At 40.7% G+C, this 19,505-nt stretch overlaps 4 protein-coding genes across 4 annotated transcripts; 2 read left to right on the forward strand and 2 right to left on the reverse strand.

The window, feature by feature from the left end:
* Window positions 1–1,367: 1,367 nt before the first annotated feature.
* On the forward strand, window positions 1,368–3,101 carry LOC310990817 (isotocin-neurophysin IT 1-like; the record flags this gene model as incomplete). The annotated part of the gene is made up of 3 exons (XM_083978342.1): window positions 1,368–1,487; window positions 1,571–1,775; window positions 2,956–3,101. 3 exons carry the CDS (start codon window positions 1,368–1,370, stop codon window positions 3,099–3,101), a joined length of 471 nt encoding a protein of 156 aa, XP_083834468.1.
* A 1,465-nt stretch (window positions 3,102–4,566) lies between these two features.
* On the forward strand, window positions 4,567–5,355 carry LOC310991250 (fatty acid-binding protein, liver-type-like; the record flags this gene model as incomplete). Its single annotated transcript, XM_083978886.1, has 4 exons — window positions 4,567–4,633; window positions 4,833–5,005; window positions 5,109–5,201; window positions 5,305–5,355. The coding sequence occupies 4 exons, from the start codon at window positions 4,567–4,569 to the stop codon at window positions 5,353–5,355; spliced, it is 384 nt and encodes a 127-aa protein (XP_083835012.1).
* Window positions 5,356–6,274: 919 nt separating this feature from the next.
* smyd1b (SET and MYND domain containing 1b) lies at window positions 6,275–13,919 on the reverse strand. Its single transcript, XM_083979718.1, has 9 exons — window positions 13,653–13,919; window positions 11,593–11,769; window positions 10,892–11,105; window positions 9,890–10,020; window positions 8,629–8,824; window positions 7,629–7,721; window positions 7,323–7,486; window positions 7,022–7,190; window positions 6,275–6,491 (listed from the first exon to the last, which is right to left on the reverse strand). Exons 1-9 carry the CDS (start codon window positions 13,772–13,774, stop codon window positions 6,327–6,329), a joined length of 1,431 nt encoding a protein of 476 aa, XP_083835844.1. The 5' UTR covers window positions 13,775–13,919; the 3' UTR covers window positions 6,275–6,326.
* Window positions 13,920–15,727: 1,808 nt separating this feature from the next.
* sprb (sepiapterin reductase b) lies at window positions 15,728–17,150 on the reverse strand (the record flags this gene model as incomplete). The annotated part of the gene is made up of 4 exons (XM_083978564.1): window positions 15,728–15,882; window positions 16,347–16,634; window positions 16,727–16,955; window positions 17,052–17,150. The coding sequence occupies 4 exons, from the start codon at window positions 17,148–17,150 to the stop codon at window positions 15,728–15,730; spliced, it is 771 nt and encodes a 256-aa protein (XP_083834690.1).
* Window positions 17,151–19,505: the final 2,355 nt, after the last annotated feature.

Here is a 19,505-nt window from a genome sequence, read left to right on the forward strand (position 1 = left end):
TTGTTTGTTAAAGAGAAGAAAGAAAACACAAAGATTGTCTTCTTCTTTCCAAAAATCCAAATTTTTCTGCACCTTGTTTCTGGTGTTGTTATAATGTAGGCCTATTGCACAATGTTGCATAATAAGTATTCCTGCTATTTTGTCCACCTCCTGCAAAAGCCTGACAGATGAAAACAGTGACAATGAAAAATGTATGCATAAATAGAGGAAATTTGTCAACACTGACACTAGGTGGCAAGAGAGTCCTATTGTTTGAGTGACACTTCAGTCCTTTTTACACCACTTTATGTCTTCAGATGGTGGCTGGAGACAGGTTTTATGATCTGTTTGAGGGGTGTGAAATCTAAACACAAGTCAGTCCACGTCTAAATGCCGTTTTGGCACACAGAAGTTGGTGAACAAATACGATGTTATCAACTAATTGAGATGAGGTGGCACTTAGTAGATCAGGGAGCTGCAGTAATTGAGCTCATATGATTGAAACTGTGAAACTGCCTTTTATGAGTTGTGGCCGATCATTAGCTGTGTTAATTAGCTCATAAAGCCAATTAACCTCAGACCTGGATGATGCGGGCATCAATTCCAGTGAGGAATTAAAAGGTTTTATTAATAGCAAGGGAAAATCTGTTCGTGTGTCTATTTGTGTGTCTTTTGTGTCATGATTTGGCTTGTTTACAAACATCCACTCACAACTAATTCTGCATGGCACTGTTGAACCAAAATGGCGGCTCACCAGACTGAGGTTCATACCTGTACATGGGCTTCTTCTCATGACCTTGAAAGCTATCTCTTTTCACTTTTCCTGTATCAGTGCTGGAGAAGATGCCTAAGAAAATATACGGGGGGAAAAAATCTCCTGTTTCAAACAAAAGCAGATCAAAGTTGTACCACACTCAAGTACATTCATGCTTCCATCTCCCCATTGTCCTCTTGACCTCTCGGACTTTCCATCATCATCTCGAATATGCACGGTCACGCAACACGGGCCCTTTTCTAATGATTCAGTAGCAAAATGCAAACCAGGCAACAGAGCTGCCCGAAACCTTTGACCCAGCATGCCCGGTGGTCAGCTTTAATAAAACGAGCTCATTAAGGATCTTTAAGTGGCTTTTGGGTTTCTGTGTCACTCTCAAAAGAAGATCTGAGAGTATATAAGACAGGTCATTGTGGAACCATGCAAGTTAGAAAATCCTCTGGGAGCAGCTGAAACAAGAACTTGAAGTCAACGACTCATCGACTGTAAAGCCACAAGTGAGTAACTTTTGCTCTCTGAACAGATCTCTGAACATGAGGCATTAGATGGTTATTTGTACTAAATACTGTTCTTGTTTTTCCCCAACTGTTGTTTTGTCACTGTCTCAGCAGAAATGACTGGAGCTGCTGTGTCCGTGTGCATGTTTTTTCTCCTATCTGTGTGTTCAGCGTGTTACATCTCCAACTGTCCTATCGGTGGGAAGAGGTCCATCATGGACGCACCACTACGCAAGGTGAGCCACTCTCCAACTTTGAGCTAAATTGTAATCGCATTATAAAACTAACATCAAGAATGATATCTTGTTTCCTCCTCCAGTGCATGTCTTGTGGCCCCGGAGACAGGGGCCGCTGCTTCGGCCCCAGTATCTGCTGCGGGGAGGGTCTCGGCTGCCTGCTCGGCTCCCCAGAAACAGCTCACTGTGTGGAGGAGAACTACCTGCTCACCCCCTGCCAGGCAGGAGGAAGACCCTGTGGATCTGAAGGAGGACACTGCGCTGCCTCAGGACTCTGCTGTGATGCAGGTGAGGAAATCCTCATGTACTTATTGACTAAAAAAAAAAAAAAAAGGATTTGGATCCTTTTACTTCAGGAGAAGTAGCACCACCACTTTGCCATCTCTATAACCCTAACCCAATCCTACTTAAGTATTACAGCATTTTAAAGTTTTAGTTGGCCAGTTAAGATGTTGCTATTGTTACATGATATAATGGGATGAGTGGAAAAAGCATGCCATGTTAAAGGACATTTTGCATGTCATGTCTACCCATTTTAAACTCTTTGTGCCATTTAATGTTATCTTAACGAGAGTTAGATTTAAAGGTTTCAGAAATTATATAAGCATGGAAAACAGTGACATGCGAAAAGCAAAAAAAATGTAGTGAAAAAAATGCAAAATGGCTTATGAAATTATTGCATTGAAACACAATTTGGTGATAATATTGGGTGGTTTGATATACCGTCAGGTACTGTAGCCTATATTTTTCAACATAATTCAAAATTTTAAGATTAACTTTTCAGATAAATCTTTAAAGGCAACTAAGCTGTTGAATAAATTTGTAGCATAAAACATAGCTACATTATCTCCCTCCAAAATGTAGCAATGTAGATATAATAGCATAAAATTAAAATACTCAATAAAAGTACAAGTACCTTTTAGTACCATTTTTTTTTACATAGGGCTTTAGTGAGTCACTGAAGCATTCAGTCTGCTCCCGGTCCGACATGTGAGGATAAAGTAGTATCCACAACTAATAGGCTCTAAACCGTTGCTATAACTATCTTGCGTGAAACTCAGCTCTCCATGCTGCTGTCAAGCAGACTGAGTGTGAAATCATTAGCCTACAATGAAAAAAGGAAAAAACCTCCTACTTATCTGCTGAAGCTAACAATTAAGCTTACATTAGATCAATGCGAGTGTGATTAAATTTATTTGAGTATGAATTCAAGGGACGGCCAATTCCACACTTTGCTCCTTTAGGTAGCTACATTAGTTGAACAAATGCATGAATTCTAAAATAAAATGTATATGTGTAGGATTTCAAAAACATACTACAAACATGCTTGAGTATTTCATTGTGGATTTCTTAATCTTCCCTCTTGCTCTGAAAATGGTCTTGTGACACCAAACCTTAACACCATACTGTAAATTGCAGTTGCAATAACAGACGACCATGGTCATCATGACAACTCTTTTCTCTACAGAGAGTTGTACCACGGATCAGTCCTGCCTCATCGAGGAGGAAGGAGACGACCAAATCGGACAATTCGAAGGCAGTGATGCCGGTGATGTCATCCTCAGGCTCCTGCATCTGGCCGGTCACACTTCTCCTCATCGAATCCACCAATGAGCTGCCTCTGACAACAAGGTCACACGGGAAACTCTGCAGCTGTACAGTAGAGATGAAGCAGGACTCGTCCTTATTCATATCGTTGCATTTCTATGTTTGTCATCATGCTTCTGATTTTGCTGTTTCCCCTGGAGTCCTTCTGTAGAGTGCCTTTGTCTATATATTTTTATGTATGAAAATAGGGATGAATACTGACAGTTGTCATCCAGATATCTGCATGTTGAAATAAAGTTTTGAGAGAGTATCAGATGTTGCCTTTTCTACTGTACAAGTCAGCATAAATCTTATCAGGTGTGTTCCACTATCACCGAATGTACAAAGCCATCTTTATCTTTCAGAAGTTCAGCTTTGCACAATCCCATTACAGACTGCTACATGAATGCAAAGGATCCTGACAAGACACTGTGTGTATGTGTTTTCAAAGCAGTTCTAGTAACACCATGTCACTGTTGCAACAGCTATGGTGGTTATCTTGGACAGTCACCTTTGATCTTTTTTTTTTTTTTTTTTTTTTACTTCATCCTTAAACCAAACAATCTCTGCAAAAGGCTAGTGCCAAAAAAAGGTTGATGTAGGTTGACAGTAGGTGAAAAAAAATCTCTCTTTTTAACACTCTGAAACACTGATGACAGATTACTGACATTGTGCTGCACTGAATTTTTATTTTTTTTCCGTCATATTGCTGTGGCCTCTTTGAAGTCTGTCAGGAAGCTTATCTTGATAAGTGACATCACCTGACTAAAGTGCCCTTGTAATGAAATGTAGAGTACAGTTCAAGTGACAGTGAACTCTAGGAGGGGTTATAAGAGCCGCTAAAAAAAGACATATCCCTCATTACACAATAGAAAATTATCCCCCAACCCCCCTGACAGGAAGAATTAAAAAATCAGCATCTCCAGCTCTAAAACTTATGTAAAAAAGAGATGTAAAAAAAAAATAATAATAACAAAATGCTGTGTAGAACAAGGACAAAACAGAAGAGTGGGAACAAAAGACTTGGCTAAAGCAGGGACAAAGAGGAAAAAGGAAAACAGAGAAAAACAGAATTTAAAAAAGAAGGAACTGAAATCAAGAGGCCAAATCTGAGACTTGAAGGAAGGAAGGAGGATGAAGGATGAGTGAAAGCAGAAAATATGTCTTGTCAGCACTTGTTGGGATATAGCTACATCGTGCAATATGTGTAATAGCCTAGTATATGTTCCAAAATATACTGTATAGTCTCACAGGTTTATTTCTTTCCCCTGTGCATTAAAAGTTACCTAACTTATCTAATTAGTCTCAGTGCCTCTTTTTATCTGGGCTCTGGCCTTATCGGAGCTGGCGGATCCTCTGGAGCTCTGCTGGATGAATGGGGCTGGAGTTGCCTTAATTGGAAACACCTGTGGTTAATGATTGCAGCGCTGGAGTGTGAGCGTATAAAACAGGCAGATAACCGCTGCTTTCTTCACCTTCACTGTCTGCCATCATGTCTTTCTCTGGAAAATACCAGCTGGAGACTCAGGAGAACTTTGAGCCTTTCATGAAGGCCATTGGTAAGATTTGTGCTTCTGAGTTAAGTTTTATGACTCTTAATGTAGTTGTTTTCGTTGTAAAGTGCATGCAGAATAGGGAAATTTAAAACACCAAAAATATTTGACTCAGGTTTTTGCTTAGAAAAAAAAAAACACTTCTCTGCAACGTTTACATTTTGCAAAGCTAAATGGCTTATTTAGCAGCTGCTTTCTGTCTTAGGTCTCCCTGACGAACTCATCCAGAAAGGCAAAGACATCAAGAGTGTCTCTGAGATTGAGGAGACTGGCGACAACTTTAAAGTGACGGTCACAACTGGCTCAAAGGTCCTCGTCAACAACTTCACCATCGGAAAGGAGGCTGAGCTGGAGACTATCACTGGAGAGAAGGTCAAGGTAAGCTAGGGCATGCAAATGGCTTCTTAATACGGTTACATTTGTAATGGTAAAAAATTTAAACACTGTCCTCATGACTCTGCTCTTGTTGTGCTTCTTGAAGACGGTGGTTCAGCGAGAAGGCAACAAGCTCAAAGTTTCCCTCAAGGGAATTGAATCCGTCACAGAACTGCTGGATGGGAACACAATTGTCAATGTGAGTATAGACAAACGCATAACTTCACTAAATTGGTGCCTATAGTTGGTTTTTTTTGGGTTTTTTTCAACTTTCTTTCCCTGTTTTTTCTTTTCCTCCCCAGACAATGACTCTTGGTGGCATTGTGTACAAAAGGACGAGCAAACGCCTGTAATGTCTGCACTAGGTATAATAAAATGTAAAAGACAATGCTGTCTTATGGTTTTTCTTTTGACTCAATGGCTTTAATGTCTAAAATTAGCAGCAGTTTAATGTACTGTGTTGTCGATGACTTCAGAAGTCTTATCTGTTGGAACACAGGCCATATGACTGTTCATATCATACTCGACCATGCTGGCATCACATTGATGCAGTGGCGCGTCTGGTATTGCTGACAAAGGTCAGATCTCCACTGAACTGATAACAAGCAACAGGTGCTTAAAGGGACTCGCTCAACAAGTATAAAAGTGGACTAACTAGCCTACTCTGCAACTCGCACCTGGACACCCCCACCCCTACACCCACCTCCTGCTCGTTGGGCGTATGAGGCGATGCTTAAAGAATGGCATCTGTCGAATGGGAAGGCTAGCTCAGCCTTGACGCTGTGATGGGCTGTTGACCTACAGTAAGAGGTAGCAGCGGAGACTCGGCTGAAGCTAATAGGGTCAACATGACCGTGTGTGAGGGTAAGGGTTGCCTTAATGCACCTACTGACATGAGTCTGCTAAAAACATTAACTGAGTTTATTCATCTGTCCACCTCACAACATCAGCAACTTCAGCACTGTACAGTAGCTCTAAAAGTTAACACCCATGGGTTGCTTTGCTTCCGTCATCCCTAAGACTTGAGATGGGGAAAGTAGATTATAAAATACATTTGACATGTTTTAGGCAGCTTTCCTCGGTTTCCAATATGTTTTATTGAAAGTAAATAGTTGGGTACCTTAAATCTGTCTCATAGCTATTGATTCAAAAAAAATAAAAGCACAAGTTCATGTGACATGTTTTAATGAAAAGGGTGACTACAAGTCAAGTACAAAGTGTGATACAGAAAATGATCATGAGTCTAACTGTAGACTCTCGCACCACCACTCGGCTGTTGCCAGTAAACGATAGGATGGGGATTTCTTGGCTGCCATTGGGCTGGTTACTTCCTCCGGTGGAAGAGGTTCTTGATTCCCTCCTCCATAGACTTGGGTTCATGCATCATGGTCATTGGTCTGTTCTTCAGAGCTGCCTCTCTCATACTGTGGTAAACATACTCATTCTGCTTGAACATCCTCAGCTCCATCTCCGTCTGCACCCGCATCGCCTATGGAGATGGCAAAGGGAAACATCAGCACTTAAATGTCCACCCATGCATTTGATGCAGTATACATTTATCTGACAGAATCATAAATTTACTTTTTTTTTCACAGGAACTTTGACAGCTGATACTCTATCCAATATTTGCTTCTCCACTATGCTTATCTATGCTATCTATTTGCTGCTGGGCATGCAGTATTGAATGTTAACAGAAGTATTTACAGTAGGTGAAAGCAGCTGAACAGATGTGGTCACAATTGATAAATGAACTGAAAGTTTTGCCTGAAAGCTGTAGATTCTGGCAGTAATTCTCAATAGGTTCATCCTCTAAAAGTGAACCCTCATACATTGTCCTTGGTTACTTCAATATAAAAATAAAGTTATCTTTAGTAAATATTGATAACGCAGTCACTGAACTGCATCCAAAACGAGATAAACAACCTGGCTGCTCTTTGTTTAACAATGCATTTTTGGCAGAGCCCAAAGAAAAAACATTATCCATCTAGTATGCAGAATTTAAGATTGTGAAGTATTTACATCCAAGTCTTTAGTGATGGGATGTGTTGGGCCGTGGGTGACCATGAGAATAGCGTAGGCTTTGCAGATCATCCCATGTCCAACTTCTATCAGCCCGGCCTGCCAGTGGTTCACTCCTGCTCGCATCGCAGCCATACCAAGAGTAGCATTGTTTGGGCTGTACAGTTTCCTGTCAGAGGGAGGAGGTTTCATTTATTTCAGTATCTATCCGGGGGAGTATTTCATATGTTTATCATTATCACAGAATGGTATAAAATATGCAGGATGCTCACAAGAGATTTCTCGGTATCTTTGTACTCACATGTATCCATCCACCATTTTGCGTGCATACTCTGCAGCTTCATCACAGTACTGCAGGTAAGCTTGTACCTCGCTTAACGTGCTCCACATCCTCAGCAGGTAGATGTGAGTGTCAGCCAAAACAGGCTCTGTTTTCTCTATGCACTCCCTGCTGATTTTTACCACCTGAAGAGAGAGAAGAAACAGCATAAAGAGAAATATCTTGGGGGGTGGAAAAAACACAGGAGTAGAGCATTGATAACAAAGGGGGGGGGGGGGAATGCTTTCTGGAGCTACTTGTTTAGTGTTGTAGGTGATTGATCAATACCTCATGATAGTCGCCATTTAATCGAGACTTGTCCATCTTCTCCAGCATTTCGAAGCAATAATCTGTTGCCTCTTTCACCTGCTCATCTGTGGGCTAAAAGGGTAGAGATAGGAGAGATTGATCGAATTTCAGCAAGGGATTCAAACACTGTTGCACCACACATCAAACAGTGACACACTGGCAGTGATGCTCAAGACAACACAAATCCGCCTTGTTGAGTCCATAAAGGCCAAGGCCTGATTAGTTTTATCTTAAGACCTTTGTCCAACTCAAGGGTCCATGTCCAAGGCTTGAATGTTCCATTTACCAATAACAAACATGCTTTAGTCCTTCATATGATTAACTGACAAGTCTTTCTTGGTTATTATTTGACAGCCGAATCTGGCATGCCACAGCAGTTTTGGTTAATATGAGACTTGGATTGTTAAAAGTAGACTAAAAAACTCAAAGTGTTTCTGACAGATTCAATTTACAGAGTGAACTGTGCCAACATAAGAGTAGTGTTTTAGACATTAAGGTAATGCCAAACTATCATTCAGTATTATGGAATTACTGCACTTTTTATGGTGCATCGTGTATCAATTTACTCATCTCGGAGTATTAAATGGTAAATTGCAACAAGTTGTGTGTTGGAAGTTGAATATCAATTATATGATGTAACATAATAGACACAATAACAATGCTTTGAATATTGTAGAGCATGGAAGTACAGCTTCAGCCTTGAGTTAATAAAAGTTATTTAGAAAATGAAATCTATGTCAATCAGCTTTCTCTACCTCACTGTAGATGCATGTGTGAATGGATGCACATACACCCAGATTAGAAGCTGATTCCACTGGGACTTATCTTTGCTTAAAATAGTCTCGCTGTCTCTGCTTCTCGTGTTTCCTGTCTGTGCTTATCATCCATGTCAGTATGAGATGTGGTGAGAGGGCTTGGTGCTTCTTCCATTGTGCTGTATAGAATTAACTCTCAGTTTAACAGTAACATCACTACAAACCTTGACTCCGTCCACTTCCCTTCCTGCCATCTTCAAGTCATCTTTGGTTCCGTTCTTGCAGTGCTCACATGTGCAGTCAAAGAAATATTGTATTTTCAGCCGTCTCCGTCTCTCCTCAGACAAATTCAAGTAGTCCACATATGCGACTGTCAGCTCCTCTCCCTCTGCAATCTTACCCAAAGAACGCAGCTCAATCCTGAGGGAGAGAAACACCGTTACATGTGGAAAAACAAGCTGAACAACTTCGATTGATGGTGAAACCCTGTTCCATAGTGTGGCTTTCAGTTCCGTCAATCTATTTGTTGGATTGATGGGGATTATTAGTGAATATTGAGACAGTATTTCAAATTTAAGCCACATTTCTGTTTAACTGTGAAGATCGTTATATTAATTAGATTTTTACCCATTTAACTAAATCCACACTTGACAAATTTCTGACCAATCTAGTCACATTTATTAAATATAAGACACAAAATGGCTTAAATGTGAAATAAATATGCAGTTTTAGATGAATATATTGCATGGACATTTTTTTTGTCATGGTTTTGTGTGGTGTTAGATGTTACAGAATGAATGAGGGAAAAAACACAACAACAACAACAACATATGTAACCTCCAGCATGATGAACAGAGACACAATGTGATCACACATGGACAAACACACAAAGTGACAAACCAGCAGCTCATGAGTGAAACTTTGTGTGGACATGACAAACACTTTCGTGGGGTTGAAAGACGAGGTTCTGGGAAAAACCCACACCAGCCTGTTGTTATGCTAAATTAGCTAAATGAACGTTAGAGCATTCAAAATGCATGTTTACAGATTGATGTACCGAGTCACATGAAGCCCACAGTACTACAGGACACTACTAACAAAGACGTTCATTTTTTGGATGGAGTTGGTGGTGGTGGTGGTGGTGAGCATTCAGTCTAATGGTGCTCTAATAAATAACACTTGAGAAGGTTTAGGTTGAGGTAACGCACCTCCGTTGAGAATGAAACATAGTATTCACAGCCGATTGACTGAAAGACAAACAGGAAGCAGTTTTACACCAAAGGCAACCTGACACACACACACACACACACACACACACACACACACACACACACACACACACACACACACACACACACACACACACACGCAATAGCATCGAAACACGCAAACTTTATATTTGACCTTTGCAATCAAGTCAATTTCAGCTGAATACAAAAGTTTTAAATTGAAAGCACCTTTTACTAACATGTCTTTTCTACTTACTTGCCGTGGTTGAGAATAACAGTGCAGTTTGGCCAGCAGTCGTGATTCACCAAACACAGATTTGGGAAAAGGCCGACTCCTACTGCCTGAAGACCCTTCTGGTCGCTCACAGTGAAGCCATTGCAGCTGATCTAGGAGAAATAGGGACATGATTGTATGTGAGCACATACCGTTTGGGAGCAGACAAAACAGGAGTTATCAGTCATAGACAACAAATATTTCAGTATTTTACTCTGTTCATTGACACCTTTCAAGGGTCAAACACGAAAGAGGCTACTATACTGATTTATTTCTAATATGTGCTTTGTTATCAGCAAACACTTTTACACTTCAGCATCTACAGCATATCCAAATTAATCATTAGAAAAAGGGAATACAATGATAAGGCGTTGGGCCCAAATGTTAATTTGCTTTGCTATTGTACTCCAAAAATGTGGCCTTGTTTTTGTGTTTGTTTTTTTGCAAGACTTGCAAAGAGATCTTAAAACTCACTTCCCCTGTGGGTTGTTTAAAGGTCAAGTTGGCCCATGTTTGCCAACTTACTATGTCCCTGTCAACTGCCTGTGTCACATATCACATGTCTACTTTAAATTCACCAGGCTGAATCTCAGCCACCACTAAACACATCACATGATCTGCTCTGCACATTGTACAAACTCCACTTTGGACATTTAGTTCAGCACAAAGTGTTGCAGGTAAATAGGTACAGTGCCAGGTGTGACTAAGTGTCACAACTTGTGCGATAACCTTAAGTATGAATGAACATGATTGAGTTCACCACTGGTTTTATTTTGTCGGTTGTTAAAAGGAAGAAAAAACTCCTGGCGGCAGACAGGAAAGAATATGTTCTGACCTGACAAGGATGAATGAACGCATTTGTTTCAGTCTCTGGGAGGTTAAACTGTCATTACAGTGAAGCAAGGACACAAGTTATAGTTTTCCACATATATTACCCATATATCGGAGAAACAACAAATATGGGCTACAGATATTTAGACGTACCACTCCAAAAACATGGGAGATGACATCAATTGTGTGCTGCTTGCTGGCTCGTGGCCAGTAGTCAAGGAAGTTGTGGATGTCAACTTTGAATTCCTTGAGCTCGTCCTCTTGCATGTCAGTAATGTGGTCCTCCAACTCCTCCAGTGTGGTCAGCTGCGTATCAGACACCGTGTTTCCCTCCTTGTCCAGTCGCCACATGATGCGGGCCACCAAACTACAGACACAACGGACAAAAATGGGGAAGAAGACATGTGACATGTGAGGGTCAGGACAAAATTAGACATACATACACCAAGACCAATTGCAAGGACTGATTGTAAAGGAAAGCGGTTCAGTAAGTTTAAGTAACTATAAATTGACACAAGCCCTGGGCCTTAAAGTAGGCTATGGGGGGGGGCATCCCATATGGTCCCTGCCCCCGCCTGTAAAGCTTCCCTTACGTTGGTGCTGCACAAGCCCAAAATTGGTGCAACTCACAAATAAACATTAACCACTGACAGGATGTATTCCTCACTTGATTAAATACGGCTCTGTGGTGTTTAATGTAATGTTTAACAAACAAGGTATAGTTTACCAAAAGTCTTTCTGTAGGTGTGGAGGTTCCTTACTCGTTTTTCATGAGCAAAGAACAACAAAATCTATTATCAAGTACGATGCCACACCTTTCTATCACTTCCTATTTCCTTTTCTCTTACACTTACCGGATGTTGTCATTTGGTGCTTTGCCATGGGCTTTGATGGCACCACATTCTTGCTTGTGTTCAGTCCAGCCGGCACGCTGGCAGGTTCGGTCACAATAATGGGCAAATTTGCACTGGCCGCATCTCTGGAGCTTATCTTGTTTGCGGAAACAGCTGTGGCAAATCCGCTCTGCGTGACTGCAGAGAAGGAGAGGTGAAATAAAAAAGAAAAAATGTTTTGGTTCATATACTGTATCATAGCATCGAAGGCTATGCCTGACCATTGTCAACGGAGGAGTTAAAGCAGAAGTAAGCGATCCGGTCGTTTTGGCTAACTTCGTTAGTTAGCAGCCCCCGCCCTAGTCATGGATCTATTGGTCCTCGTCCCTACATCACCACATTCACGCGCATCCCTTGGCTGTACACACAGCCCTTCATGCCGTTCTCTCTCCTCATTGGATAAAGCTTGTAGGATACAAGGAAGTATACAAGACGTTTTCTCCTCGGCTTACAGCAGAGCAGAGTGACTGACAGACCCGTGTTTCGGACCAAACACTCTATATAAGTGATTACTGTCGGAAGATATAACTATTTAAGACTTATATTAACACAAATATTCCGCTTACTTCTGCTTTAAGTATGATGACCACTGTCTTGTTAGATTATATTTCTCCTTTTATGTATGTATTTTCATGGGTTTAAGGCAAGACACTACAGGCAAAAAACAATGATCAATCTTTTGATTTTGGGCTATTTTTCTTCCTTAAAGCAGAAGTAAGCGATCCGGTCGTTTTGGCTAATGCTGCGTTCCAGGTAGGCTTTTGAAACCGTAAATTACAGCTTCAAGTCACAACTTACGACTTTGTAGCGTTCCAGGCCTTTACCTGTGAAAGTGCACTATAACGGCCACTCGTAACTTCCGACCCGTGAACTCGTACCAGATTGAACTGGTATGACTTCACAGGTCGGAAAAACACGAGTTACGAGTTTCCTTGAACGCACCATAACAGTCCTCGTCCCTACGTCACCACATTCACGGCGTCCCTTGGCTGCACACACAGCCCTGCATGCCGTTCTCTCTCCTCATTGGATAAAAACTGTAGGATACGATAAATGTTTTCTCCTCGGCTCAGAGCAGAGCAGAGTGACTGACAGACCCGTGTTTCGGTCCAAACACTCTATGTAAGTGATTGCTGTCGGAAGATATAACTATTTAAGACTTATATTAACACAAATATATCACTTACTTCTGCTTTAACATGACATTCTTTAAGAAAAGTCGAAAGAAATGGTAGAAAATACGCATTAAGGAGGTTAATGTCAACAAAATAAAACAAGAACTGTGAATTCGATTCTACAAATTAGCGTGTAATTCATTAGATATTGCCTCATTTACATATTTAAAGTAGAATTTGACAAAACTTGTAATACAAAAAATGTAATAAACTTGGGAGGTTTCATAGTGATATCTGTTTTGTCTTTTTTACCCGATTTGCCAAAACGCAAATGAGCATGGGAGGCCTGTCTATGTCACCTTTCAGATCAGATCATCACAAAGTGATATCAACCTGACATTTCAATCCCACATCCCTTATCAGCAAATTAAAGTCCATAATAGCTTGTGAGTGGGATTTGTGTTAAAATTATTTTGTTGCACAAATCGGTGGTAACTGTTGTTACAGCAATAAAATCATAAGGAATTCATGTTCTTAAGGAGAACAAACCAAACCAATGCTGGCTAAGAAATATACAAGCTAAATGATTTTACTCTTTTTTTTTTTTTTTTACTCATGAGGGAACAGGTTGGAATAATGCATTATTCCAGATATGGTTATTTTCTCAATCAGGACAAACTGTCTTGTTAGGTGTACACAGACAGTTGTCTATGTAGAATTACATCCATTCATGAACTAATGTCTGTGAAATCAGACAACATGACTTTCCCAAACAAAACAAAACATAACATTACATACGTAAGCAGTAACAGATGATGTATTGTTGTCTAGATGCCCATGTATTATCATAATGGCTGCATCTGCACCCATCCCCAACGACATGCACAGATCACCCCTTCACTGTACCTGTCAAACACAACAGCTGCAATACTGGGCTCAGAAAAAATTACATCTCCGGCCCAAAACTCCTTGGTCGCCTTCAGGCCCCTCCCCTTTCCAGGTGAATCAAATATTGCCACGTTCTCCATGGTAGCTAGCTGCACCGGTTCCTGGGACGCTGGTGAATGTATGGTGAGCTGCGTGGGCACACGAGGAGTGTCTCAGTAGCACAGAGAGGCTAAATACAGCAAAAGGGTAGTTGAGGAACTCGTCAACTAATCTGTGCCCTCTGTGTTCTTCAATGACAACTGCACATTCCTAAGCCAAGGTACTAAAATAGCCACGCACCTCTTGAACTGTACCAAGAGAGACAGAAAATGGGTTGGTTGTGATTTGTACCATTAATTCTCTGAGAGATAAAAAATCTTCAGGCAACAGATGTGTCAATAAAACCAACAACTTTGCTTTAAAATTAACACCACTGAACTCATTGTTGACTCTTTGATCCCTCTATTTATTTAAAATTATGGTCACACTCTGTGCTTTTTGTCCTCTTAACTACCCCCAACTGTGAATTGGTAGGTGCTTGGTCCCTGAGTGTTATTTTTGGCCCTCAGCTGGGGCTGTCTATCAGGAGTGTGTGGTGACGTTGGACAGCTGCGAGACATTTGTACTCTGTTCTGGTGTTTTCTACAACTTACTAGGTGCAGTAACTGTAGCCTGCTATGATATAACAGAGCAACATTACCTACTCATTCACATTTCAACTTTGGGGAAAGCTGTTACAGGAGGTCGGACCCCATAACGTGGCTACAAAGTCCACATTTTGTGCTATGAAAAGAAGAACACACACACACCGAAACTCTATCACATACATATGTACTAGCCTATATATCCTCACATTTTTACACTTTAAAGGGATAGTTCAACATTTTGGCAAATTGGCCCATTGCCATAATCGCTATAGTCATAGCAGTAGGTTCGTTACCTTTATTTGTCGGTGTAAGCTATTTTTAGAACGGAGGAGCGGAGCGGCAGGCTGTTCAGAGCTACACTATGGAGGCTAATGGAATTTCTTGGTTTCCCTCATCAAACTCATCAAATACAAAATCCCAAAACTCCAAAACGCTTTCGTGGACAAGTTGTGACCTGCACATTCACCACGCTATGAGATAATAATGGAACGTTACGAAACGGAGCCGTTTTCGAGGTAAATACAGAGTCTGCTTGCTGAAAAACTGTCCCTGAACGCAACGCGCATCAGCGGTTTTGCATGAATTTACCTCTAAAACAACTCTGTCTCGTAACGTTCTATTATTATCTCATAGCGTGGTGATTGTGCAGCTCACAACTTGTCCACGAAAGCGTTTTGGAGTTTTGGGATTTTGTATTTGATGAGTTTGATGAGGGAAACCAAGAAATTCCATTAGCCTCCATAGTGTAGCTCTGAACAGCCTGCCGCTCCGCTCCTCCGTTCTAAAAATAGCTTACACCGACAAATAAAGGTAACGAACCTACTGCTATGACTATAGGGATTATGGCAATGGGCCAATTTGCCAAAATGTTGAACTATCCCTTTAACCCACACTTTATCTGCTTGGTATTTCAGTGCCCAACAGACCAACTCTTTGCTGTTTTCTATAAACTCTTTAACAGCAAGATATCAGTTGTTCACTATTTTTCACCAGAAGGTGTATCCAAATGCCGGATAGTCGTAGGATCAGAGAAAAAGGAAAAATAGAATATCCACACACTGGATTAAGGCTCCCATATGTTTATTGGGTAAATGTGACATTTTGACCAAAGTGGTCTTCCTCAGGCAACTAATAATAATTCAATACATATAATATGACAATTTCAAGACACAGAGTTTATTTTTATTTACACACAAAAACTGTGCAATTTCCCTATTTATCTAAATTAGTTCTCTATTTAACTGTGTTTGATTACATCAAAGGGCTAACGATTATGTTAATAGGTGACAATGACTTAAGAAAAAACTAATTAATAATTGATACAGAAGCAGATGAACAAACAGTTATTCAGAGTAAAAACACCTATTTTTCATAAAGTTGGTGTGTTGTACTATGCACACATTGATGTCACACTTCAAAGAAGTCGGTGTGTGCCCCTGAGGAGAAGTCATTGTCCAGAAGCAACTTCATTAGTTTGGCTGCAGACTCCTGGCAGGGAAACAGATGATAAGCGGTGCCTGTTAACCTCTGAATCTCCTCCTGCATGTCTGTGTCCAAAGGACCTGAAGGAAACAAGTGAGATTAAAGAGAGAGGAAAACATCAGACCATGTGCCTTTTCTCCATGTGACATGCATACTAGATGATCAAACATGGACACACAGGACACCCTTTTTTTAAAAATACAAATATCTCTTACCCCCCAAGGTTGGAGGTTTTCTTTGAGAAGGTGTTTACTCCCTGGTTAGATAAAAGCTGAAAGCAGTGAATGTTTCTTGTATAAGGAAGTGTTCATCAAAAAAAGAAAGAAAGAATTGTTTTAACATGACAAATGAAAACAAAAAACCTGCCTATTGTCACATTACCTAAGTCAAATATAGCTCTACTTCGGTGTGTGTACCTTTCAGTTTATGGCTCTTGGATGAGAGGTAAAAGACAAGAAAATTTGAACATCTACAGTTCTTTGACAACTCTGCACTGTATTTCTGTGCTCTTGTTCTCCTGGCCACTGTGTGAAGATTTATTTACCCGGGGAATAGTTGAGAACTTTGAGATTTGGTTCCTCCTCGGCCAGCACACTGAACATCATCTTTCTGGCTGCTTTGCCTGCGCAGTACAGTGCCCAGTGTGGTAAGGGCTGCTGCGCAAATACTGAGGATATGTTCACCACGCTCCATCGCAAATCTGGTCTGCGTGGGAACGTCTGCAGGATTCCTGCCGTCAGTGCCAGAGCTGAGCTGACATTTAGGGACAGGTAGGAATTCACTTTTTCAAGATCAGCTAAGCTCTCAAACCCAGAAATTGCACCTAAAGAAGCTGGGAGCAGAGAGAGAGACAGAGAATTTGACTTCACATCATTAGCATACAAGATCAGCAGATCAGGCAGAACTAAACAATTCAAGAATTACCAGCATTGTTGATAAGGAGCACATGATTGAAGTCATTCACAGCCTCCCGCTTTGCCATCCTCACTGTTTCATTCAGCCCTGTGGTTGTGTTCAGGTCAGCTGCAATGCAACGAACCACCAGTTGCTGTTTGTCTGTAAAGCTGTGCAGCTCTTCCTTCAGGTCCTGCAACAAACTCCCAGAGCGAGCCACCAACAGGAGGACAGAGCCAGGTTCCAACAAGTGGCACACCTGGCACAAGACATTTATTTATTCATTAATTCACAATTTATTTGCTGCTAATGTATTTTCAATGTTTTTTTTTTTTTTAACAAGCTGATCACCTACTTCATGTGTTAGCGCACGTCCAAGCCCTTTAGAAGCTCCAGTGATGATACAGATACCGCGACTCAGAGTCCTTTGATTTGTAGTGTAGATGGCTGACATCTCGTCTGTGGTGGTAAAATATTAAATAAAATACTGATAGTCGCTGGAATATTCTTGGAAAATGTGGATCCAAAAAGGCATCAAATCTAAGGCCAAATGAAGAGGCGAGAGAGCCGACTGCTTTTGTCTTCTTGTGACAACGATGTGAAGAGTGAGCTACTTTTATACCTCAACCATGAGCAGGCAACACTAATGAATTTTATGGGTATTAAACTTCAAACTAAGGGACTGTTTATTACTGTTTATTATAACTATTACAATGCTTCACATTGTTTGGGGGGAAAGGTTTGATAATGTTACCCTCTGGACATCTTTGCACCAAAAGTAGATAAGTCAAGACCTTTGGCATGGGCTAATCCTGTATCCTGTGTCTGGCAAGGGTCTTGGATCTGCCAATATATCAAAGGTTACGTGACTATGTCAGTTTCGTTTCATATCTTGTAAAACTAGTAGAAGATTAGATCAAATTTGGAACATTTGATGTTCCCACTGATTAAACCCTAGTGTGCTCTCATGTATGCCTGTACAGTTTTATTTCATTCTGCTTTAATAGCAACCTCAAATATTAAATATCAACAGCTTAAAGTAGAAGGGACAAGCAGGACACAGATCCACCCTCTGTCCAATTCTTGTAAAATGCACTTTATAAAGGCTATCTGAGCCCTTTCCAGTTTATATCAAAGATGGGGAGAACACAAAGGGCTGGAGAGGAAATTCTTGCACCTCACAGTGGCCAAACCGAGTCAGAGGATCCCTGGAGACCTGAGAGATGAGGTCCATGCTTTATTCACTCTCCACAGGCTGCCAGAAGAGAGACACTGCTGCTCCCTAATGGACAAATAAGGAAATGTACCAGAAGCTGCCTCCACTGAAGTGAAAGTGACTGCACTGGCCTTAAATCCGTTTATGGATAGCCTATGAACGGTGATGTTGCTCAGCAAAGCCAAAGCATATGCTCTGGAAATGTTATGACTTTCAATTCAGAACTGGATCACCAGTTGGATCATGCAGAAACATATTAATACAGTGCCAGTGACCATGATCAGAATAACACTATCAATGTAACAACTGTACTACTAGGTCCTGATCATGCACATGTTTTCTTATGGCTGGGATACCTAACAGGGAAATTATCATTAGAGTCTATATTTGTAAACCAAAAAGTGCATCTTGAACCATTAATATCCCTAATTATTTTCCCTGTTATATACATACCCCTGTATACAAGATGTAGCCTATATATGTATGAATACCCTGCTCTGGAGTTTGTGTATTTCTTGTGTTTCTGTAGAGGTTCTTCTCCGATCCTGCAGGGGGCAGACAGGTGTTCAACTCCCTCACTACTTCATCAGGAAAGAATAGGATGTGCAAAACCAATAATGTGAGCTTTAGTACATTCAGGGTAAGCAGGTGAGGATTGGACACCCATAATCAAAATATCTTCATACTAATGTTAAAAGACAATACATCCACGAGCACATAAACAGAGAGAGCACAACAGCAAAGTAAGTGAATCTTTTAGTCCAACACCAATCCATTCCCCACATCTGAAGACAGAGGAGTCTCTTCCACATTTAAAGATGTATGCTGAGATGTGCAGTGTTCCTGTGGTAGCATAAAACAACATTTTTCCCAGAAGAAGTGAAAGGTCTAAAATTGCAAGTGCAGGTGTTTATGCCAAAATATACAATAAATAATTAATGAATTAAAAAAAAAATGGGAACAGGTTTTTGTGTTTGTATTCTTTTTTCCCTCTATAATATAATGTGGGGTCTGGCCTCTATTCCTAAGACCCTAAAACTGGGCCTCTCTGGGTGAGTGAGACATATTGTTGATAGCATGTTACATTTATGTAGAGACAGAGTTTTAAAGAACAGGGTGTAAGTAAGTAAGTAAGTTTATTATTTGTATAGCACTTTTCGCAGACAAGTGTCACAAAGTGCTTTACACAGAGAGTCAGAAAGACAGTTTTGTATCCAGATAATGGACACATGAATAAAAACAGTATATAATGCATACACTTTATACAAAAGCACAATCACAAAATAAAAGAGACATTTCAAGAACAACAAGATGCAAGGGTAAATAGACATTAGTCAAATGCTTTTCTGAACAGATGAGTTTTGAGTTGTTTTCTGAAAGTGTCAATGGAGCCAACAGACCGTAAGGGTGCAGGGAGAGAGTTCCAGAGTTTGGGCGCTACTGCTTCAAATGCTCTATCTCCACGAGTCTTCAGGTAGGTGAAGGGAATGGTAAGAAAGTTTTGTGTATTTGACCTGAGGGAGCGAGCAGTTGAGTAGGGGCGCAGAAGTTCAGTTAGGTATAAAGGGGCCTGACCATGAAGGGCTTTGAAGG

The sequence above is a fragment of the Trachurus trachurus genome, assembly GCF_905171665.1.
Source record: "Trachurus trachurus genome assembly, chromosome: 9".
Taxonomy (NCBI): Eukaryota; Metazoa; Chordata; class Actinopteri; order Carangiformes; family Carangidae; genus Trachurus; species Trachurus trachurus.